The following is a 26,225-nucleotide window of genomic DNA, read 5'->3' as shown; positions in this document are numbered from 1 at the left end:
ACTCTGGGATAGGTTAGATCAGGGCCTGAAACAAGAATAGAGATCTGCCGGGCGTGGTGGCGCACGCCTTTAATCCCAGCACTCGGGAGGCAGAGGCAGGCGGATTTCTGAGTTCGAGGCCAGCCTGGTCTACAAAGTGAGCTCCAGGACAGCCAGGGCTATACAGAGAAACCCTGTCTCGAAAAAACCAAAAAAAAAAAAAAAAAAAAAAAAAAAGAATAGAGATCTGTACACTGGGGCATATATGCCCCACCATATCCACAAAAAGACCAGATATCAGCTTTTCCTGGCACTACTTTAGAAACTGAGTCATCCTTTCCTTCCCTAGCCTGAGATGTGTGACTCTGCTGAAAACCTAGTCATCAGTCTAGTGCCAAGGGACTCACCAAGAAGTGGGCAGGATTTTTGGTCTTCCCTATGTGTCCAGAAATGTTCTCTCTCTAGACAACAGTAGGATGCACGGAACATCCCCAGAATGAGCTCTGTGATAGACGAGTACACTCAAATATCAGAGGTTTGGGGTTTTCTGAATTTCTAGAAGTAAAAACAGTAGCATGTGCCAAATGGTCCAGAAAAGAAGTTGCCTTTTGGTGAATAATTGGTAAATTATGATTAAGAAAAAGGCCAGTCCCACAGTAAACACATCCCCTACCCACAGTTTCTTGCTTACAGGTAACCTCATTTAAAGGGAATCCTGTGGGAAATAATGTTTTATGAGGGTTGAATGAAGTTTCATCTTGTGCCAGTTTTATGTCACTATAATGGAAACACTTGACATAGTTAATTTGCAATGATAGAAGGTGTATATAGGCTAACAGTTTTGGTCCATGAAGCTGAAAACCCATTGCTATTATGCCTATGTCAGAACAGGTCATCTCAGAGGTATGCCAAGGCATTCATATGAACACACCAGCAGACAAAAAGACAGCTGAAGTTGTCCCTCAGTTTTAAGCAACCCAAATTCTAAGGATTCACTTCCTAATGGTGCTACTTTGTGCTCAGTCTTTAAGACATGGGCCTCTGGAGGATAGTAAATATACAAACTAGATACGGTGCCACTAAATTCACATGTTGCACATAGGTTTTATGCCATAAAAGAATCATAAGAATGTGTATAGACCCTGGCGTTTGAACAAGATAATAGCCAAACTAAGGAGCCACTTTTCCTCATTGATGAAGTGTGTGTGTGTGTGTGTGTGTGTGTGTGTGTGTGTGTGTGTGTGTAAACCAAAATTTCACATCAGATGTCATTTTTGGCCACAGTCTAACTTGTGACTCGAGGCAAGGTCGCCTAACTTGCCTGAGACTCACTGGTTGAGTTGGGGTATCTGGTTTGTGAGCTCCAAAAATCTGCTTGTCCAGTGCTATGATTCTAAGCACATGCTATTATGTCTGCCTTTGTATAGGAGTTTTGAAGATAAAACTCAGTCTCCTGCTTGTGCATCAATCAACTCTGCCACCTCCCCTGACCTCACTACATACATTTTAAATCAAGGATAAGAGAGTGAGCTATAATTTGTTTACATAAGAATTAGTATACTTCCATCTTAATCATATGCTACATGACACTATAACCAGTGTCAATATCACAGGGCTAGACAAGTTTATGTGACATGGTTGTAAACAATACAGTCAAGACTCTTATGCTGCAGGATGCCACATTTTCAGAAGTATAACTGAATATATTTGAAGTGGAGAGTGACAATGGGGCCAAGGTAATATATGACTGTGAGGGTGAGTTTCATGTATTAGCTTGGCAAGAATACTGCACCCAGTCACCTAGTGAATCATTGATCTCAGTGCTGCTGTAAAAGGGTTTTGTAGATGAGATTAAAATCTATGAGCAGCTGACAATATTTAACGGAGGTTATGTGGAAAATCTGGGTGGGCTGTCTGAAATCATCAGAAAAGCATGGCATGGAGCTGAGTCTTCCTTGGAAGAAATATTGCCTAGGAGCTCAGAGAGGGCTCAGGCAGTAAACTGTTTGTCTAGAAGCATGAAGTTCTATTTCCAGAACACACCCCAAATGCTGATTGTGGTGACAAGAGTTTGTAATGTTAGTCCCGAAGAGGCAGATATAGTGAGAGGCTCATTGGAGAGCCAACCTAAGCTGATTAGCAATTTCAGCCCAGGGAGGGTGCTATCTTAAAAAATATATATGGACAGTTCTGAGAAATCAACACAAAAGATTTTCCTCTGCCTCCCCAAGATGCAAACATTCATACTCATGCACATACACACACATGAGCACACATGCACACATACAAACACACATACTCACATGTGGATCCACACACATTTACACAGACATACACATATGTACATAAAGTCACACACATAGGCAAACACACATGCAAAGAAAATAACACACTTGCACACATACCACAGGCATCCACACACCCAATTCACCCTTTCATGTATACACACTTATAATGAACTCAAATGAACTCAAAGGAAGTCAAATGAACACACACGAACACATGCACTGGAGGAAAATAGCTTAACCTCCTGTCTTGGACATTCAGCCTTCTTTCCCTCCTCTTCCTCCTCCTCCTCCTTCCCCAGCACTGGGGTTATAGGTGCCCATGGCAGGTTTTTGCTTCCCATGTAGGATTTGCAGATATGAATTCACACCCTCATAGTTTTATGGCAAGCACTCTCACTCTTCCCTGTGAAGTCATTACCCCTGCCAGTATGTTTTACATCATTTGAATATCCCCTAATGATGCCATTAAGAAACTACCTATGTAGTAGACACCAAGAAGCATGGGTACTTTGTCTGATGGCTCCTGAGCTCAGGCATCCCTTGAATATGTTACATAGTTATTTTTCCCTGGATGCCTCATTAAAACAACAGGCAGTAATGAATTCAATTGTTAGCAGAAAGAAAATACTCATTTCCTCTTCCAGCCATAATGACAGAGGCATCACTGAGTCAGGAGCAAGGGAATCATTGCCAGGGTCTCAATCATTGCATTCGATGCCAGCAGGAAATCTTCACTGCTGCAAACTGACTTTGACAACCACTCAGCTGACAGTATAACAAACTCAGCTTCATGTCCTGCTACAGCAATGGATACTGTCCTTTCTTTTTTATGTTGTCTGCACATATTTACTTTTTACATGTCCTATTTATACTAGGTCTCTTAAAATTGGATTCACCTACAGCTATATCAACTGGAGGATGGTTTACAGGCCCTTTGAGAATTCATGGGACTTAATGTCAAAAGGTTTAAGAAATATTCATTGAAAGAAAAGCTAGAGCCCCAGTCCTTTCACTGCTAAAAAGTGGTCATAGAAAGAAAAACATGGGTTATATGACATTGTCTTTACTTCCATCAAGGTAGAGCTTTCACAAAGAAATGCCAACAAGAAAGTTTACAACTCTACTTTCTCAGTATTTTTGTTTTTGTTTTTTCCACAAACAGCTTTCTAAACCTAGTACTAGTTTTAGGAAACACAATTAAAGCCAATGCTTCTGATGCCAAAGACCAAGAAAAAGACAAATAATTTAATTATGGCAACCAGGTGTACATGTAGTGTAAGGGAAGAATGTTGAATTAAATAACAAATTACCTGAAAAACACAAAGTTAGATCTGGCAGGAAGTGACCAAGTTGAAATAAAGCCAACAGACAGGAAGAGGGAGAAGTTCTTACTATGAACAAGTGAAGACAAGTGGCTCAGACCTGCTCTAAAGAAGATCACAGAAGTCAGGGCTTGAAATTCTCTACTCCCAGAAACTGACTGCAGAGCTAATATGCCTTAAGATAAGGAAGAAGGAATAGGAAGCTGACTTATTTGGTGAAGCATAAGGGTCTGATTTTGGTGCCCAGAGCCCACACACAAAAAGGTGTGCCTGGTTGTTGCCCTTGAAAATCCTAGTAATTGGGAAGCAAGACATGTGGAGCACTTACAGTTCCTGCCCAGTTAAACCAATGTATTGACCATTTTCTGTCACAAAGAAGATTGAGGGATTCTAAGTAATGGGACCTTAAGTCTCCTACCTCCAAATAGATGTTCTCACCTATAATAAATATGTACATACACACACATACATAGAAATCAAAGTTAATGAAGAATCACTAAACAATTTGAAATAATCTAGGGATATAATCATGATAGCTTTAAGGACACAACAGGAATATAATTTAAAAATTAATCCTGGGGCAAGATTACAGCAATGTAAGCAAAATATTTACGCTGCAAGCACAAAGACCTTGGTTCAGATCTCTAGGACCAATTAAAAGCTGTGAACAGCCATGCTCAGCTATGTGTGAAAAAAATACATGTGAGGAGGGTGTGGAGATAGGTACCTGTTGGCCATCGAGGCCTACATGAAAAAGTGAACTCAAAGTTCAGTGAGAGATCCTATTCTCCAAAAAAAGAAAGGTAGAGAGGAGTGGAGAAAGTCATTCAAACTCAACCTGTTGCCTCATCAATACACACACACACACACACACACACGAGAGAGAGAGAGAGAGAGAGAGAGAGAGAGAGAGAGAGAGAGAGAGAGAGAGAGAGAGAGAGAGACCCATGCACACATGGGTACTTTACCAAAAACAATGAATCTCTTCTAGGATGCAATGGACCTAACCTCGTTTTTAGAAGGAGCTACAATTGTCAGGCTTTTGTCCTACTTGATTTTGTAGTTGAATGTCCTTGAATTTCCATCCTAAACTGTTCTTCATCTTATTCTTTGCTTTGTATGAAAAAGAACACTTGCTTTGTTTCTTCTCAAGGTTGAAGGGTAGACAAGATGATGCAAATGCAGCAGAAACCACAAGGAAGGGCTATTATCATACTTGTCAGGGAGATTTCACGCCCACTGATTCAGGAATTTATCTCAATAGCTGTAGGGGCAGATTCTATTATTTTTCCCTTGAATGTGACATCAGCAGCCCTACAATTAGTGGAATAACTTGATACAGGTCACAGAGATGTGGTATTAGAGAACTTCAACATGTGGAGAAAACTTTCTGAACCTTTCGTCTCAACTACACTGTTAAAAACTTTATATCATTCAAATTGAACAGACTCAAAATTATTTACTTGACAATTTAACCAATAGAGTCAGTCATAGTTTAAAATAAAATTCATAAACTATTGATTAGAAATAACACATATTTTTACTCCTTAGAACTCTGATGTTCCTTTCTCTTGTTGAAAACACTCATGGTTCACATCTGTGAACTGCTTCAAGGGTAATAGAATAGAAAGAAACTTTGGATACCCATAATTCTTAGAAAAACAGCCTTTTGGGGGGCCAATTTTGCTTTTTAAAGCAAACAGCAAAGAATGTGAGGGAATCCTTAGTGTTTTCTGAACCATTTACAAGGGATTGGCTATGTGAGTCATATTGATATTGTTCTGGGAAAGGACATCAGTAAATAGTTTAAAAAACTGTGAACTCAGGCCTGGGGATGGCTCACTTAGTAGCAGTGCTTCCTGTGTAAACATGTAGACTTGCATTTAGGTCCCCAGCACCCAAATAAAAAGGCAGGCATATCACCAATGCACTGATGACATCAGCATTTGGGCAGTGACAAAAAGATCTCTGATTGTTGTTCTAGATGCAAGTTCAGCAAGAGACCCTGTCACAAGGAAATAAGGAGGAGAGTAACAGAGCAGAACATCAGACATCCTCTTCCAGAGTGTGCAACCAGACACATATGTACAGATGGCCTCATGTGCGCACACACACACACACACACACACACACACAGAGAGAGAGAGAGAGAGAGAGAGAGAGAGAGAGACAGACAGACAGACAGACAGACAGACAGACAGACAGAGACAGAGACAGAGACAGAGACAGAGAGAGACAGAGAGAGAAACTAATACAAATATAAAAGAGAATTACACAATGTGACTGTGACATAGTACACCGAATCATTATACTCATCCTAAGTCATGTTTCTAGAGAGATTTAACACAGTCTTTCTTAGAAAAAAATCAATTCATAGCCTAATGAATGTTCATGATGAATGATAGAGCACAAAAATTCAGCAAGTTATGTGAGATCATGGGTGCCCATTGTGATCTCAGCTGTGTCTGAGGTTCTCCCACTAATGCTACTATGCCAATCCTTCATGTACTTTGGGCAATTTATGCAGCAATGCTATTCCAATAGCCATAGGATGTGGGGATATTGGCATGTCAATCATTAATTTCATGAAAAATATTTACGATGTTTGATGAAGGTGATTCTTCATATGTAATCAATAGAATTTAACATGGAAATAGATCTTACATGTGTGTTAGTCGTTTGGTTTTTTGTTTTTGTTTTTGTTTTTTTTCTGGAGAGCATTTCTTTCTGTTTCAAAAAACGACTCTGTAGAGGATGGTGTCACAGACAAGAATAGAAGTGGTCAGAAATTAAGCCACTGCTCTTTGCCATGTGTTTAGTTTTTGCGCTGACTTGCTAAGGGACAAGATAGTTGTGTTCCAGCTTCTGTCAGCCTCCTATGAAATAGCTGTCCTTCATCTTTTTAATATCTGTCTGGTGACACCTGCAGGTATATGTTTAGGATCTCTGCATTATGCCCCACGTCTCAAGCACCTTTAATCTCTTCACAATTTAGCTTGGTGACATCCTAACAAAGCACCTCAGGTCCCTTTTAAGCTTTACAAAAGGATGTCAGCTTTCTTCTCTCAAGTCTGATGGAGTATTGCTTGCTTTGGATTGTCAATAAGCATATATTGACTAGGAACATATCAAGCTGTCTGGTCTTCACAGTTAACAGTCATCACACAGCAGAGTAGCTTTGCTAGTTCCTGTTTATGGAAACAGGTCTCTTTCACATTTAGATGATTGTACATAGTAAAACTTTCATGCAATATTCAAATCTTAGATAATGTCAACTATGTTGGGAGAAACTCTGAAAATGTGAAAATGTAGAAAGCTTTTCATGACACCTTTTTACTTGTTCACCCTCAAATGCTACAAGATGAATACAAGTTGGGAAGTCAAAAGATAGTATTGTATAACACTTTCATTGAGACAGAAATAATCCATTTCAAAAGGAAACTATTTAAGGTCTTTAATACAACCCTCAAAATAGCTAATAAAACTGGTAACATTTTGTATATTTAATTCAAATGAACCAATTCAGAAAAAAATATATTTAAAAGAGTATCTGGCAAACTGAGCCACCCAGACAACATATTCTTTATCCTGTAGCTTCGAGTATCCAGTAATAATAATTCTTCTCAATTGCTTGTTTCAAATTATAGGATAACAAGTGACTCTGAGTCTCTTGTGATCTGGTCAACAACTCCTTTCCTATTGCACTGTAACTAACTCCAATAAAACTGAAAGTTTAAAAAAAAAACAAAAAAGAAACTCTGACAAAAGATATGTTACAAACTATCTTTCATATCTTTATCTTAGGCTTAACTCATATGTTAATATTATAAGATAAGTTTCTTATTGAGATTAACATTCTTTACATTCCATGCTAATAAGAGGTAGCTCTCAACTTCATATAGACAAGAAGGAAGAGAAAAAAGAGAAAGAAATGGAGAAAGGAAGAACAAAATGAATGAAAGAAGGGGGACAGGGGAAGGATGAGGGGGAAGAAATGGAAGAGGAAAGAAGAGAAAGAAAGGAGGAAGAGGGACGAGAAAGGGAATGCTGAAGAGGAGAGAAAGATGAAGGGACAATAAGAAAAGGAGAAGAAACAAGCAGAAGAGAAGAAGTTTGTTCATGTGTATGTATGTGTATCTGTGTCTGTGCATGAGCATGTGTGTATTCCAATTTGTGTATGTTTGTGTGTGTGTGTGTGTGTGTGAGAGAGAGAGAGAGAGAGAGAGAGAGAGAGAGAGACAGAGAGAGAGAGAAAGAGAGAGAGAGAGAGAAAGAGAGAGAGGGAGAGAGAATGTGTATATGCCCTTGTATATATGTGTGTCTGTGTCTGTGTGTGTGTGTGTGTGTGTGTGTCTGTTGGTAGGTGTGCATGTATAGGGACTCAACATTGCTGTCTTTTATACTTTTTTAATCATATTTTTTAGACATATTTCGCTTAGTCTCACTGATTTGTCTAGATTAACAAGCCTGTAAGCTCAAGCGATCCTGTCATAGCATCACATATCACCCTTAATGTTTACAGAGTGCTGAACATCGAATTCAGGTTCTTTTTTTTTTTTTTTTTTTTTTGATTTTTATTACATATTTTCCTCAATGACATTTCCAATGCTATCCCAAAAGTCCCCCATAGCGCCCCCCACTTCCCTACCCACACATTCCCATTCTTTTGGCCCTGGCATTCCCCTATATTGGGGCATATAAAGTTTGCAAGTCCAATAGGCCTCTCTTTCCATTGATGGCCGACTAGGCCATCTTTCGATACATATGCAGCTAGAGACAAGAGCTCCAGGGTTCTGGTTAGTACATCATGTTGTTCCAACAATAGGGTTGCAGATCCCTTTAGCTCCTTGGGTACTTTCTCTAGCTTCTCCATTGGGAGCCCTGTGATACATCCAATAGCTGACTGTGAACATCCACTCCTGTGTTTGCTAGGCCCCGGCATCATCTCACAAGAGACAGCTATATTTGGGTCCTTTCAGCAAAATCTTGCTAGTGTATGCAATGGTGTCAGCGTTTAGAAGCTGATTATGGGATGGATCCCTGGATACGGGAGTCTCTAAATGGTCCATCCTTTCATCACAGCTACGAACTTTGTCTCTGTAACTCCTTCCCTGGGTGTTTTGTTCCCAATTCTAAGAAGGTGCACAGTGTCCACAATTTGACCTTCATTCTTCTTGAGTTTCATGCGTTTATCAAATTGTATCTTATATCTTGGGTATCCTAAGTTTTGGGCTAATATCCACTTATCAGTGAATACATATTGTGTGAGTTCTTTTGTGATTGTGTTATTTCACTCAAGATGATGCCCTCCAGGTCCATCCATTTGGCTAGGAATTTCATAAATTCATTCTTTTTAATAGCTGAGTAGTACTCCATTGTGTAAATGTACCATAATTTCTGTATCCATTCCTCTGTTGAGGGACATCTGGGTTCTTTCCAGCTTCTGGCTATTATAAATAGGGCTGCTATGAACATAGTGGAGCATGTGTCCTTTTTACCGGTTGGGACATCTTCTAGATATATGCCCAGGAGAGGTATTGCTGGATTCTCCGGTAGTACTATGTCCAATTTTCTGAGGAACCGCCAGACTGATTTCCAGAGTGGTTGCTGCTTACAGGAAACTCATCTCAGAGAAAAGGATAGACACTACCTCAGAATGAAAGGCTGGAAAACAAATTTCCAAGCAAATGGCATGAAGAAACAAGCTGGAGTAGCCATTCTAATATCTGATAAGATTGACTTCCAACCCAAAGTCATTAAAAAAGACAGGGAGGGACACTTCATACTCATCAAAGGTAAAATCCTCCAAGAGGAACTATCAATCCTGCATATCTATGCTCCAAATACAAAGGCAGCCACATTCATTAAAGAAACTTTAGTAAATCTCAAAGCACACATTGCACCTCATACAATAATAGTGGGAGACTTCAACACACCACTTTCACCAATGGACAGATCATGGAAACAGAAACTAAACAGGGACACAGAGAAACTAAGAGAAATTATGAATCAAATGGATCTGGCAGATATCTACAGAACATTCTATCCTAAAACAAAAGGATATACCTTCTTCTCAGCACCTCATGGTACCTTCTCCAAAATTGACCACATAATTGGTCACAAAACAGGACTCAACAGATACAAAAATATTGAAATTGTCCCATGCATCCTATCGGATCACCATGGACTAAGGCTGATCTTCAATAACAAAATAAATAATAGAAAGCCAACCTTCACGTGGAAACTGAACAACACTCTTCTCAATGATACCTTGGTCAAGGAAGGAATAAAGAAAGAAATTAAGGACTTTTTAGAGTTCAATGAAAATGAAGCCACAACATACCCAAACTTATGGGACTCAATGAAAGCATTTCTAAGAGGAAAACTCATAGCTCTGAGTGCCTCCAAAAGGAAACTAGAGAGAGCACACATTAGCAGCTTGACAACACACCTAAAAGCACTAAAACAAAAGGAAGCAAATTCACCCAAGAGGAGTAGATGGCAGGAAATAATCAAACTCAGGGATGAAATCAACCAAGTGGAAACAAGAAAAACTATTCAAAGAATCAACCAATCAAGGAGCTGGTTCTTTGAGAAAATCAACAAGATAGATAAACCCTTAGCCAGACTCACTAGAGGGCACAGGGAAATCATCCTAATTAACAAAATCAGAAATGAAAAAGGAGACATAACAACAGATCCTGAAGACATCCAAAACACCATCAGATCCTTCTACCAAAGGCTATACTCAACAAAACTGGAGAACCTGGATGAAATGGAGAAGTTCCTAGACAGATACCAGGTACCAAAGTTGAATCAAGATCAGGTTAATGATCTAAACAGCCCTATATCCCCCAAAGAAATAGAAGCAGTCATTAATAGTCTCCCAACTAAAAAAAGCCCAGGACCAGATGGGTTTAGTGCAGAGTTCTATCAGACCTTCAAAGAAGATCTAATCCCAGTTCTTCACAAACTATTCCACAAAATAGAAACAGAAGGTACTCTACCCAACTCATTCTATGAAGCCACAATTACTCTGATACCTAAACCACAAAAAGACCCAACAAAGATAGAAAACTTCAGACCAATATCCCTTATGAATATTGATGCAAAAATCCTCAATAAAGTTCTTGCTAACCGAATCCAAGAACACATCAAAACAATCATCCATCCTGACCAAGTAGGTTTCATCCCAGGGATGCAGGGATGGTTCAATATACAGAAATCCATCAACGTAATCCAGTATATAAACAAACTCAAAGACAAAAACCACATGGTCATCTCGTTAGATGAAGAAAAAGCATTTGACAAGATCCAACACCCATTCATGATAAAAGTCTTGGAAAGATCAGGAATTCAAGGCCCATACCTAAACATGATAAAAGCAATCTACAGCAAACCAGTAGCCAACATCAAAGTAAATGGTCAGAAGCTTGAAGCAATCCCTCTAAAATCAGAGACTAGACAAGGCTGTCCACTTTCTCCATACCTATTCAACATTGTACTTGAAGTCCTAGCCAGAGCAATTCGACAACAAAAGGAGATCAAAGGGATACAAATTGGAAAAGATGAAGACAAAATATCACTTTTTGCAGATGATATGATAGTATATATAAGTGACCCTAAAAATTCCACCAGAGAACTCCTAAGCCTGATAAACAGCTTCGGTGAAGTAGCTGGATATAAAATTAACTCAAACAAATCAATGGCCTTTCTCTACACAAAGAATAAACAGGCTGAGAAAGAAATTAGGGAAACAACACCCTTCTCAATAGTCACAAATAATATAAAATATCTTGGCATGACTCTAACTAAGGAAGTGAAAAATCTGTATAATAAAAACTTCAAGTCTCTGAAGAAAGAAATTATAGAAGATCTCAGAAGATGGAAAGATCTCCCATGCTCATGGATTGGCAGGATCAACATTGTAAAAATGGCTATCTTGCCAAAAGCAATCTACAGATTCAATGCAATCCCCATCAAAATTCCAAATCAATTCTTCAACGAATTAGAAAGTGCAATCTGCAAATTCATCTGGAATAACAAAAAACCTAGGAGAGCAAAAACTCTTCTCAAGGATAAAAGAACCTCTGGTGGAATCACCATGCCGGACCTAAAGCTCTACTACAGAGCAATTGTGATAAAAACTGCATGGTACTGGTATAGTGACAGACAAATAGACCAATGGAATAGAATTGAAGACCCAGAAATGAACCCACACACCTATGGTCACTTGATCTTCGACAAGAGAGCTAAAAACATCCAGTGGAAGAAAGACAGCATTTTCAACAAATGGTGCTGGCACAACTGGTTGTTAACATGTAGAAGAATGTGAATCGATCCATTCCTATCTCCTTGTACTAAGGTCAAGTCTAAGTGGATCAAGGAACTTCACATAAAACCAGAGACACTGAAACTTATAGAGGAGAAAGTGGGGAAAAGCCTTGAAGATATGGGCACAGGAGAAAAATTCCTGAATAGAACAGTAATGGCTTGTGCTGTAAGATCGAGAATTGACAAGTGGGACCTCATGAAACTACAAAGCTTCTGCAAGGCTAAAGACACCATCAATAAGACAAAAAAACCACCAACAGATTGGGAAAGGATCTTCACCTATCCTAAATCAGATAAAGGACTAATATCCAATATATATAAAGAACTCAAGAAGGTGGACTCCAGAAAGTCAAATAACCCCATTAGAAAATGGGGCTCAGAACTGAACAAAGAATTCTCACCTGAGGAATACCGAATGGCAGAGAAACACCTGAAAAAATGTTCAACATCCTTAATCATCAGGGAAATGCAAATCAAAACAACCCTGAGATTCCACCTCACACCAGTCAGAATGGCTAAGATCAAAAATTCAGGTGACAGCAGATGCTGGCGAGGATGTGGAGAAAGAGGAACACTCCTCCATTGTTGGTGGGATTGCAAGCTTGTACAACCACTCTGGAATTTAGGTTCTTATGCCTGTACTGAAAGCTCTTTACTAACTAAGTAACCTATCTATCTATCTCCCCCAGCACTGATCTAATGTCCATTACATAGTAGATATTTGATCTTTGACAGGTGCTGAAAAACACAAATGAGATTGTGATATTGCAGACAACATGAGGCTCAGTTGCAGGATGAGAGCTCTGTTCCTGGGAAAACAATAATGGAGGTTTCAGAAGAGATTTAAAGGATGAGAAGGAAAAGAGTAAGAAGAGAGAATCAGCAGGATATATTGACTCACTAGTAAGGCTTGATTGGTCAAGCATGATGACCTGAATTTGTCCCCCAGGACACATATCTGGAAAGTATCAGGAAAGTGATTCCTGTAAGTTGTTCTGTAGTCTATGATGATTTATACACACACACACACACACACACACACACACAGACACACACAGACACACACACACACTCACACACACTCCCTCCATACTCTGAATTCTTCTTTCTGTTTTTCTTCTATATCTTGAACACAATCAGCCCAGGCCTTCAATCTAAAATTTTCCAAGCCGGGCATAGTGGATAGTGGCGCAAGCCTTTAATCCCAGCACTTTTGAGGCAGAGGCAGGCGAATTTCTGAGTTCGAGGCCAGCCTGGTCTACAAAGTGAGTGCCAGGACAGCCAGGGCTACACAGAGAAACCCTGTCTCGAAAAATCAAATAAATAAATAAATAAATAAATAAATAAATAAATAAATAAATAAATAAATAAAATTTTCCAAATGCCCACCACTGACATTTAGTCATGAATACTTATAATCAAAATTTAATTGTTTAGCCTCTCTTCTCATGGTCTGACATATTATTCCTTCTATTGAAGAAGACAATAGGGCAGTATCTGGTCAAGCAGATGTGAGCAGAAATATCACTCATCCATATTTTCAGTAAAAGCTTTTGAATAAAATACAAGCCTGTACCCTTATCATGTATTTCCTTACTGTATTTTCCTTCTCTTGGCCATAGCAATATTCAGAAGATACCTCTACCATTTATTAAGATAATGAGAAAGAAGGCCTGAAAATGTGTGAAGGACTTTGTGGTGGTATAGCTATGTTGTAGTTTGAATGTGAAGTTCATGTTTGAACATTTGGTCTCTGGCTGTGGTGCTGTTTGGAAAAGTTTCAGAACTTTTAGATGGTGTAACCTCATTGGAATAAATTGGTAACTGGGAACAGAACTGGAAGCTATAGAGCTTTATGTGATTTTCTAGTATAGTCTGTTTCCTGAGTGTGAATACAAAATGATCTGTCAGGATTTCTGTTCTTTCTACCATGCCTTTCCCACCATTTGCCAAGTCTTCCTCCTTTAGAATAGCTAGTATCTTTCTGGAACTGTAAACACAAATAAATCTTTTATCTCTTAAGTTGCTTTGGTCATAGTATTTTATCATTGTGGTAGGAAAATAACAAAGACAGACATCAAGCCACTTGTCACTAAGACCATTGATATATGAGCTACTTGTTGCAATAGTACAACTCAACTCATGAAGACATTGCCATCTTGCAAAGCTCCCTTGGGTACTTATAGCATCATTTTTCTCTTTTAATTTACCATATATTTGACCCCACTTTGTTTACGCTGTTCTCATAAACATCATAAAGATATGACTTGAGCCTCTTCCTTTCCTCTGCATCATTCAGTATTTGGAATATTGTATCCTATTTGATAATTTATGCTAAAGGTATAGACAGTGCTCACAATGTGGTGAGTAGCCAGGGTCCCCACACTGCATTCCTGGAGTTGTATCTACATACTGTAGGCACATTTTGTGTACTCACAATCGTGACAGGTGGCTCCTGTGTACCCAGTATTACTGCAGTTGCAGTAGAAGTTTGTCCAGGTTTGAGTACAGTGTCCTCCATGTTCACAGTAGTTGGGGAAACACCTAATGGGAGGAAATGCAAAGCAATTAAGCCAAGATGGTTGAAGCAGACAGGCAAGCAAAAACAGGAGCAACAGGAAATGGATATGCTAGAGTCCTATTACTGTCACAGTTACATGATTTGAAAACCATCCAGATATGCTGAGTAGTAGAGAACTCAGAGTTGAATTACACCTTTAAGTAAACCCTTAAATTCTTTTGCACAGATACTAGAATGGATGTAGAAATATTCTAGAGAATAGTTAAATATTTATTGTGGCACAAAATGCAGAACGGTTATAACTTTACATCAGAACAAACACTTGCCACAGACCACGCCATTTGGATATGGGGATCCCTGGGACGAGGGTCCTCAAAGGCTAGATCAGTAAGGATTCATTGGTGACAAACTGAAACAAACACAGAGCCAGTTTGAATCTGAGTGTATTTTGCAGCTCTCAAACAAAGGTTTTTATATATAAAGAAACAAGTATTAGAACTCTTAGAAGATGTGTTTCATGAAGCAATCACGAGTAGGACAGATATCATCATTGACATTTGGCACAGTAAAGCATAAATATCATCCAAGTCTAGTGGCATATTTCCAAAAGCAGGTTAATAAATTTTTATGGTCAGTTATTATTTAACATCTGCTACCTGATTTTTTGGTGAATCTTTAAGGTGTAAATTTAAACTATTTTATTTTTTTTTTAATTTAAGGCTTTCTTTACCATATACTAAAACCAACTTCTAATGATCCACATATATCCATATGAAATTTTATTGCTGGGAAAGTTTTTATCTATCTTAATACTATGTTGTGATTTTGTAAGTGATTTATAAAGTAAAGCGCTGGTGTTTCTGTAAATAAGGTCATGGCTAATGACTCCATCTCAAGGGATAGTTTCCATTTTTCTTCTTTAAATCCTAGCCTATGCTATCAGGAATATCTCATAAAGAAGAAGTGGAACAGAAGAAGATAAAATACATACATTGCTATGAGAACTACGGCCCATAGCTCCTGGAAGAAATAGCTTAATTAGAAAAATGCTTGTCTTACAAATATGAGGGCCTGAGCTCAATCCCTCAGAATCTGTGTACATGATTTTGCATGCTGCTAATGCCAGAGTGAAGGAGTTAGGGACAGTCAAATCCCTTATACTCATTGGCTATCTAGTCTAGCCTACTTGTTGAGTTCCTGACCTGTGAGAGAACCTGTTTCAAAACTAAAATGGGTGATTCCTGAGGAATAACAGCTAAGGATATCCTCTGGCATCTAGAGGTCCACACACTTGCATTTGTACAAACATCAACATGAAAACATACACACTATACAATTCTATCAATTTAAAAACACCCTGAAATAACATTTTTTATACTACACAAATTATAATGATTTTAGGCCAATATTCTCAAGTCCAGCTGGATATGGAGAGAAAGGCTTGGTGTAAGCTGTCAGAAATACTAGTCCTTTAAAAACATTTTTAATACGTTTTGCACAGCCCTTGCACTAGCATTAAGAAACTCAACTTAACATTGAAAATATAGGGCTCAAAGTCATTTGTCTATGGTCACTAAAAGAATCACTGTTGTATTTCTCAGAATGAAAAGCACATTTGGGAAATGGAAAAGTCTAATAATTCTAGAATAAGGAACAAATTGAGTGAGAACATGCAGAGCTTTCTTATAGCACAGTGTATTTGGGACCAGTGCACCGAGACTAGAAAAGGTCATCTCAACACACTTGATAGCAGACTTCTAGGCCTAATTCGCTTATTTGAAGAGGCTGTTTCACTGCTCCTAAGCCTTTTGGCTAAGATCAGGTGAAAAGGCTGCTTCATGAGCATGGTTTCCAGATTCTATAATCAGTTCCTGTTAAATGCTGTTTCTTTTCTTTGCTCTATCAAGTAGCACAAACTGATTATTTTAGAACCAAACACAGAAAGTAAATGTCATATAGATATAAAAGGGAACAAACATTGTGTGCCAATATTGGTATTCACAACCATAAGAATATAATTAAAACAGTCATAGTAGGATGCAAAAGATGGTTCATTGGTAAAGCACTGGCTGCATAAGTATAAGGGATAGAGTTTGTATCCCTAGCACACATGCAATATTCCAGGCAAGCAAGACAGAACACTTGTGACTTTTGTACCCAGGAAGCAGAGAGAGGAAGTCTCCAAGGCAAGCTGATTAGCTAGAAAACAAAACACACTCACTTTAGAGTCAAATGAGAAACCCTGACTCTACAAGGTGGAAATTGTAAAGCAAGATGTGCTTTGTCAACCTCTGACCTTCATATGTACTCATGATAAATGGAGAACACACACAGACATCATGTGCAACAGACCCCTCTGCCAATTGTTGTAAATGTTCTTGTCAAATGTTCTTGACTGCTTAGTGCATACTTTTTCAATTTAAATATATCAATTTTCTGGATGATCCAAAGCCCAGATGAGGTAACACAGTTAGTGTCTGACTTGATGAATATGGCAGACACACTGCCATATTTACTCTATATAAAATCAGAGTGCACAAGAGTTTCAGTAGATGATCAAGATTTCAAAGAAAGCATTGGATATGGAAGGGGAAGAAAATCAATAAGCATAAAAAGAAAAATATGATAACTCAGAAAGTATCCTACCAATTGAAAACTGGTGCCAGGGAGATAGTTCTGTCACTGATTAAACAAGTATGAGAACCTGAGGTTAGGTCCCAGAAACTATATAAAAAGTCAAGACATGGTCATATGTGTCTTTAATCTTACCTCTTGGTGGTAAAGACAAGCAGCCTCCTGGCACTCACTAGCTTACCAGCAACATAGATCCATATTGTTCCCAGTGTTATGATTTTATAGAGTTAAACAAAGAAGCCATTGGATTGTGAAAAATGGGTTAATCAAGTCCTGTGACAACTGGAAATGTCATTAATGCCTAAACACCTGTGCTCATAAAGCAACAACAAAACATTATATATATATATGTATGTATATATATATGTATATATATATATATATGCAGCCTCATATGCCCCAAACTTCTACCTAACCCTCTTCCTTCTCAAGACTTAGTTCTATAATGTGGGAGATGGTTCAGTTTGTAAACACAAGAATGAAGGTATGAAATTAAATCTCCTGGACTCAATATAAAAAACTGGACATAACATCCCTTGCCTATATCCTATGGCTAGAAACATGGGAGCAAAAAAATAAAATTAAATTAAAAAAAACCTCTAGGGTTTGCTGGGCAACTAGGGTTCAGTAAGATACCCTTCCTTGAAAAATAAGGCAGATCTGAGAGTACTCACATGTCTTTAATTCCTGTGTTTGGGAGTCAGACATAGGTAAATTTTTGTTGAGTCCCAACTAGTCTACGTTGTACATCACACAATTATAACTTGTTTCCACTGACTGCCTCCAATCCTCTTTAACTGTCCCATTTTGTCTTTAGAATTTGCTATTTACTTAATAATTTGTTTTTATCTTTAATTATGTGTGTGTGTGTCCATATATGGGTATGCATAAATGAGTGTAATTTCTTGTGGAGGAAGCTAAAATAGGGTGCTGGATCCCTTGATGCCATTGCTACAGGGAGTTAAGTGCTGCTTCATATGGGCTCCAGGAAAAGCCACATGAACTCTTAACTGCTGAGCCACTCTAGTCACTACTCTTCCTTTTCTTTTCTTTCAGTTCTTTCCTATCTTTTGTTTCCTCTCCTTTCTCCTCTTCTCCCTCTCCGTTCAATACATTTTCTTCCAGTTCACTGAGTTTTTTTTTTTTTTTAGACAATATCTTATTTATCCCAGGCTGAGCTGTCCTTGAAATAGTTATATAGCCTTGAATGATTTCAAACTTCAGTTGGCTCTGCCATGAGGTCAGTTATGTGGAACTAGAAACTGAAGAATAGGGCTTCATAAATGCTAAGCCAGTAAACTGCCAGCTTAGCCACATCCCATTTAGAATAGCTGTTGTTACTGTATGATGAGTATAATGAGTTCATATGGGGGTTAATTAATATATTTTGCAGGTAAGTAAGAGCCCTTTAGCTAGGCCTTGTTAGCAAGACACGGTGTAGCCAACTTTTGTTTCTGCTCACCGGAATACTCCTGGGTCATGTACTAGGATATCAATGGGAGATTGAACAGTGAAGAGATGGTAGTATAAGGAAGCAAAGTATATAAGCTATAGTAAGACAACTATGACTAATATAACAGATGAACTTAAAGGAAGAAAGACTTATTGTGCTCATGCTTTCAGAAAATTTGGTCTGCTATTGAGTGACTACTTTGGATAGAATAACAGGATGACAGTAACTTATACTACTGAAGAGTCCTCATTTCATGTTAAAAAGGAATCAGAGTTTAAGGGGACACCATGGGTGCCAGGGAGATGGCTTAGTGGCTTACCATGCAAGCCTGAGGATCTAAACTTGAATGCTTAACATCCATCTAAAAAGCCAAACATAGGCATGTATTTACCTGCAACTCTAGCCCTTTAAAGGCAAGTGTCTGGAGGACCACAAAGCTTTCTGGCTGCCAGGTCAGTTCAGGGTTCTGTACAAGTCCCAGTTCAAAAGAAAAAAATATGGAGAAGGATAGAATGGGATATACAACATCATTCTTTGACTTCTACATGTGTATGAATGGTGCTACAGATTATGACATACACGTACACATACTCCATAAACACATACATGCATGAAAACAAAAGACAGTATCAGGGAATTACTTGAATAGAGAAATTAAGATGACCCCACAAACTGCTCCTCCATGCTGATGGTTAGGGATGCATTTAAAGAAAACCTACTTTGACTACTCTGGCAATTGAAATTGACTTTTGAGCTCCAACAACCTCATCACCTAAGTAATGTAAATAATTGCACCAAAGAAGCAGAATATTTGTGTATGAGGAAAATTAATACTTCTTTAGGGAAAATTTATACCAATACTGATTTATTTCCATGACTTTCCTAGGAGGGTATATCTACACTTGTGTGTGTCTCACATTATACCATTTATTTATGATGAGACCATTCCCATGTTCTTGGGTGTGTTTGATTTTCTTCTGAGTGCCTTTTTTATCCAATCCACATTCTGAAGCCCATATTTAAATATTCATTAAGCTCCAAATCAATTTTATAAATATATATATTTATATTTTTACAATGTCAATTGTGTTGTAAAATTCAACTCCTACTCACTTATCTTACTTTAAATCTCATCATTTTAAACCAAATTCTCAACATATTTATTGATTTTAACCAAACATTATTTTTGATTTGAATTTCTCCAAATATTTTTCACAGATATCAGAAACTGGAAATTTGCTTGCTAAGAGGGTTATTTTGCCAACAAATCCAAAAAAAAAAAATTCTTGACATCTGTTCACAATAACAAATGAGATATAGCTGTAATAGTATTTTCCAGTCTATAGGTGAAAAGTACAACCACTTAGTGAGGGCGAATCAACAGTCCAGTAGTCAGGCCTGTAAGCTATCATGCTTGAGACTGGCATTCACATGACTGGTATGTGTACTAGCTTTCTTCCTTTGTCTGGGCCAGAGAATCATCTTCAAACGGAGCTCCATGTGTACATACTAAAGTAACACTGCCAAGGAGAAATGAGAGAAGATTCAGAGAGACTAGTAAGATAATACTGATAGTAAATGAAGCTGTCAGATTTGTTACCTTAAAGATAGTTTAGAAACCAGGGCAATAGATCAGTTGGTAAACTGTCATCCAAACTGTAGATCTGTGTTCAAATCCCCAATACCATGAAAACAGCAAAAATATTTGGGGCATGTTGGTAAACACTGGTACTTTCGATACTGAGGAGATAGGGACATGTATATAACAGTGGCTTGCTGTCTAGGCACCCTAGCGGTCTTAGTGAGGATTTCTATTCATGAACAAAACATAATGGTCAAGAAACAAGTAGGGAAGTAAGGGTTTATTCAGCTTACACTTCTATGTTGATTTTCATTACCAAACGAAGTCAGGACTGGAACACACACAAGGTAGGAACCTGGGGATAGCAGCTGATGCAGAGGCTATGGAGAGATACTGCTTTCTGGATTGCTTCCCCTGGCTTACTCGGGTTGTTTTTGTATAGAACCCGGGACTACCAGCCCAGAGATGTCACCACTCACAATGGGCCCGTGTCCCTTAATCACTAATTGAAAAAAATGCCTTGCAGCTGGATCTCATAGAGGCATTTCCTCAATGGAGGCTCCTTTCTCTGTAATAATTCCAGCTTGTGTTGACACACAAAAATAGCCAGTACACCAGCCTAATCTACCAGTCACAGGTCCCAATTACAGGGACTGTCTCAAAATGGAATGATAACCCACTTTTTCCTGTGGCCTTTATACACAGATTAACATACCCACCTCCTACACACATATATGTGTACATGAACATCCATTCACACACATAAAAAGATATCTTGGTACAAAGAGGTGTATAACAATATAAAATGCCTTAAATAGGAACAAATAAAATTCTATACATAATAAAATATACTTATTCATGTATTATATAAGAATAATAAGCCACAATTAATTCAATATAGTGTCTAAAACTAAAAAGGCAGATTTTGGTTTTATTTTCACACGTGCTTCATTAATTTTGTGAAATCTTTAAAATACAATGACCAAAAGGCAGCCTCTGGCATATTCCTAAATGTTCTTTTCAGTTGGCAGAGATTTTCTATGTGTTTTATCTGAGTTGATGTAGGATTTTTTTTCCTTGCCATTAACACTAATATTAAAAACAACACCACTAGACTACTTTCCGACTGTAAAAGTGATTACATATCATATAAAGAAGCTATTGAATCTGAAGTGTGTTAAAACTATACACAGTATTACTGTCATTAAAGAGGCACATAAGATTTTTTTATATTCAACCATAAAGAAACTTCTAGTGTTCTACTAAGTGCTGGACCACTAGCAACCAGTGTTTATTAAGTAGAACAAGATTCATTCAGCATACCTCTCAGCTATCTAAGTCTCTTTTCTGTAGGTCCGCTGTGAACAGCATGAGGCAGGTCCTTCACCAGGGCCCTGAGGACATCAGGATCAAGCTTTTGTTGTTCAACAAGATGAACATATTTCTTATGCATACAAGTGTTTTATTAAAAAAAATCTGAAAAATATCTGAAAATATCTGATATTTACTATCAAAATCTAAATGACCAGAACACAATATTAGTATTTGGGTGTGAAGAAATGTACCGTAGTGAAAGTATATGTGAGTTTCTTTGGGACAAAAGTTTCTGCTTCACTCTGAAAATGAATTAGAAATACTGAATTTTAAAAACAAGTATACATTTTAATTAAATGTATTTGCAATGGATTATAGTAGTATTAAATCACAACAACAGCTGGTAATGTCAAGAGGAACAGCACTTAAATTTGCCACCAAATTTATTTTTTAAAAATTTTTATTAGATATTTTCTTCATTTACATTTCAAATGCTATCCCGAAAGTCCCCTATACACTCCCCCTGCCCTCCTCCTCAACCCACCCATTCCCACTTCCTAGCCCTGGCATTCCCCTGTACTGGGGCATATAATCTTTGCAAGACCAAGGGCCTCTCCTCCCAATGATGGCCAACTAGGCCATCTTCTGCTACATATGCAGCTAGAGACATGAGCTCTGGGGGTACTGGTTAGTTCATAATGTTGTTTGCCCTATAGGATTGCAGACCCCTTCAGCTCCTTGGGTATGTTCCCTAGATCCTCCTTTGGGGGTCCATGTTCCATCCAATAGATGGCTGTGAACATCTACTTCTGTATTTGCCAGGCACTGGAATAGCCTCACAAGAATCCCAACCTTCTAGACTGTTTCGTATACTTTCACACTATGCTTGTGAATTCCTTTTGCATAAGACATAACCCATCATATCATCTGTCCTAAACCTAGGTACCCTGCTATTTGGCCTGTCCTCAGATGTGCAGCATGATTGCTCTATCAATATGGGATTTGAATGGCATACCCTGGGCTTGCATACCCTGGCCATAAACAGGATATATCTACTTCATCAACAGAAACAGCTTCATTTATAATGGAACCAAGTGGTTCGATTATAATGCAAGGCTGGCAGTAGTGGAGTAGGACTCTGTTATTTGGGCAACTGATTTTTTTCTCCAGGAACTTTAGCCCAGAATGCTGAACTAAATGCTCTAACCCAGGCTTTAAAACTGGCTAACAGGGCCAGAGCTAACCTCTATACTGACAACAGATACAACTTTTGCTCAGGTACGTGGGCCTAAATATACTCCTAAAGACAAACAAGATCACATGAAATGAGAAAGAATTTCCAGAAGACACAGATGGTTGATGAGCCTTGAAGGCCACACCATCCTACCTAAAGAGTTTACTAAGCAACTCTTCCATTGGATATGTCAAGATTTATACTTGGGTCACAGAAAATCGAAGAAATTGTTACAAGGTGCAAGGTACAAAATATTTAACTTAGGAAACTTGGTTGATCAGGTATATTCACACTGTTCCTCCTGCCAGAGCATGAACACCTCAGGTCCCAATCAAGGAGCCTCTCCAGGAACAAGAATTAAGAGTCAATGGACAGGGGCTAATTTGGAAATAGATTATATAGAAATAAAACCAGGATTATATAGATATAAGTAATTGCTAGTTTTTATGGATGGGTCTTCAGGGTAATAACCTACTCTTTAAAAGGAGACTGCCAACAAAGTGACAAAGTAGTTTCTGGAAGACATCATCCCCTTTGCCTAAAATGCATGCATCTGACAATGGACCAGCATTAATCTCTCAGGTACTTCAATCTCTAGCACAGGTTTTGAAGACCAATTGGAAATTGCATTATGTATACAAACCCCAGAGTTCAGGGCAAATCTGATGAATTGGACCCTGACATAGGCCTGGAACAAGTTAAACCCTGAAACTGGTGGAGATTGGATGTCCCTCCTACCTAATGACTTATATAGAGCTAGGAACACCTTTTAGCTTTATTTGGATCATACCATCTCTGAAATCCTATCTTGGAGGCCTCCTCTGGTGCTACCTAAACTCTAGGATGATATCTTAGATGTAAACCAACATAAGTCTTGAAAATTCTTGGAGGAGACTTCCTGACAAACCACCAAAAGAGCAATGTCACCTCACTGATACCTTATCAACCCTCTAAAACTTTGACTCCAGCACTCCTAATCCTGCTTGATTTCTGCTTATGCTTTGCTGCACTAGCCACTAACCCCCACTATCCCCAGAATCTCATCTGGCAGATAGTTAATGCTGCAATGAATAAGATTGCCAACTCTAATTCCCACTTAGCTCCCATTGGCATCTGGTTTCCTTACTTTCATGTAGACCTTTGTGACTTACTGGATGAGGGAAAGGACCCCTTGAATCAACACTCTTTGATATGGTTGCAGCTTGCCCAGGACACAAAATAACACAAGGTCTCAGGTCTTTTAAGTCTACCCAGGGTATTGTCAGGATCAGAGGGAGCCAATTAAATGTGGAGGTCCACTGTCCTTTTTCTGTGTGGAATGGGAATGTGAATCTACTGGGTGGATAAACTGAAAGCCCCCCGACAAAGATGATCTCATGACTATGATCCAGTTTATGTATACACAGACACTTGGAGGAGAATTCAACATCCTAGGAGAGACTTGTGTACTTACTTTTGAGCCCCCTTGCTATCTGAATACCTCCAGAGGACAATACAACAACCTTGTCATCAAATTCATAGCAGCTGACAAGAAGGCAAGTTAGACTGCTGGTAAGACATGGGAACTAAGACTTTCCATCTCTAGCTATGATCCAGCACTCCTATATTCTGTCAAAGTGCTCCAAAAAACCTTGTAAGACCCATGGTCCCTTTAGGCCCAACAAAAAATTGGCAAGCACAAACCAACGACCCTCCAATCTTTACCACTGCCCACCATTGCTGGTTGATCAGGACCCATCACCCTTTTGCTCCAGTGAGGTCCCACTTCATCTAATCAATCACTTCCTAAAACTGTTCCACCTCTGGCATTTCCCTCTTCATCACCAAATTCAGAACCCCTGCAATTACTCAAAGCCACTTGCTGGATTCTTAACTTCTCCCTCCTGGACTTAACACAGGACTGTTGGTTATGAGTTAATATTAAGACTTCCTACTATGAAGGAACAGCTATCCCTAGAGAGTATTTACAGACTATAGATAGTACTCAGTGTAGATGGCAGTAACCAGATAGAGTTAAGGTGACCATACAATCAATAACAGGACAGAGACTCTGAATTGGAAATAAGGTACCCTCAGCCTAATCCCATATTTGAAACCACACTGCAAACCTTATTGTTGCAGAATACATGCTGCCTCCAGAAAATGCTTGGTGGACTTGTACTTCAGGGATTACCCTATATATTTATGTTCTGGTTGTAATTATGAATAAGGACACTTGAGTTCTAATAAAGCTTGTACCTAGAGTGAAATTTTACTCTAGAGAGGATAACTTCAGCCAGCTAATACCTCCAAATAATTGGGTAAAAAGAGTGGCCAGTTTCTCTGTGTTACTGGGATCTCTCTTTGACTTAGGGCTGGTCAGAGCTGCTCAGGTAGGGTCTTCAGCCCTAATACTGCAAGATAACAATTACAATACCCTACTTTTGACTGTAGATCTAGATGTACAAGAGATGGAAAAGTCTATAATGGCACTGCAGGATTCCCTATCCTCCTTGGCAAAAGTAGTCTTAGAGAAGAGAAGAGACTTAGACATGTTGTTCTGCTAGCAAGAAGGATTATGTGCAGCCTTAGATGTAGAATGTTGTTTCTATGTTGACCACTCAGAGGTGGTCAAAGATTCCATGGCCTTAGTCAGAAAGAGACAATAAGACAGAAGAATAGAAAAAAGGACAGTCTCGGGGTTATTATGAGTCCCTCCTCAACTGGTTTTTTTGTTTGAACACCCTTGTCTGCCCTGACAGGTTCTCTTTTCCTATTGATGTTGTCCTTTACCTGTGGCCCCTGCATAATCAATGTTTTAGTTTGGTTTGTTAAGGAATTGATTTCCACTATTCAATTAATGATTCTCAAACAACAATACTAGCCCATAGAAACATCCCAAGGATTCAAAATGGCCCATTACTCAAGAGGGGTATGGGAGGAATGAGAGTAGGTTAATTCTATGACTGGCTTCAGACTGGCAGTTCAGGAGACTAGGCCTAAATTTCTGTGTCCCAGAACTGGGCAAGCCTTGGGCAGCCAATTAGAAGCTTCTCTGACACATGGTATGAGGCAAGAGCAGTGAGTGAGCAAGTTTCCAGGCTTCCTCAGTAATAGGTTTCACTTTCCACCCCATGCCCCCAGCAATCTTCTTAAATATCCTCAAGAGGCCTAGCCAGTCACAAAGACTCCCCCACCCCATAACCCTAGCAAACCAATCAAGAAAGACAAAGGGCAACTGCCCTTCCTAGGAATTCACCTAATCTGCTTTAAATTGGGCCTAGGAGCTCACATGGGTGTCTCAGTCTTGGTAAATGGTAGACCCCCTGCATGCTCTACTTCTGTAGGACAAAATGCTCTTTACTTTTGCCTACTATTTGAGTCTGGGATATCATTCTTCAGTGAATCATGGATGCTTACATCCTAATCTTACCTAATCACAACCCTGTCTGCTGTTACAGCTTATTATGCACAGATTTAAACCAGGCCCCATGTGTTTTCTTTTTGTCACTGTGACAAAATACTCTAGATTAAAGAAGGAAATGTATTTCATTTTCTGTTGAGGATAGTCAATTTTTTTATCTA

General features: G+C 38.7%; 1 protein-coding gene across 1 annotated transcript in view; it reads right to left on the bottom strand.

Moving 5' to 3' along the window:
* The window catches only part of LOC110291812 (contactin-associated protein like 5-2), a 718,290-nt gene that overhangs the window by 249,173 nt on the left and 442,892 nt on the right, over nucleotides 1-26,225 (bottom strand). Inside the window, exon 11 of the mRNA XM_029482783.2 lies at nucleotides 14,361-14,467. Within this exon, the coding sequence (XP_029338643.1) occupies nucleotides 14,361-14,467 (107 nt within the window). The remainder of the gene's footprint in view (nucleotides 1-14,360; nucleotides 14,468-26,225) is intronic.

Source organism: Mus caroli, unplaced genomic scaffold (assembly GCF_978045245.1).
Source record: "Mus caroli unplaced genomic scaffold, Mus_caroli_1 scaffold_1, whole genome shotgun sequence".
Lineage (NCBI taxonomy): Eukaryota > Metazoa > Chordata > Mammalia > Rodentia > Muridae > Mus > Mus caroli.
Note: the sequence above shows the minus strand (reverse complement) of the source record. Positions and strands in the feature narration are given on the sequence as shown.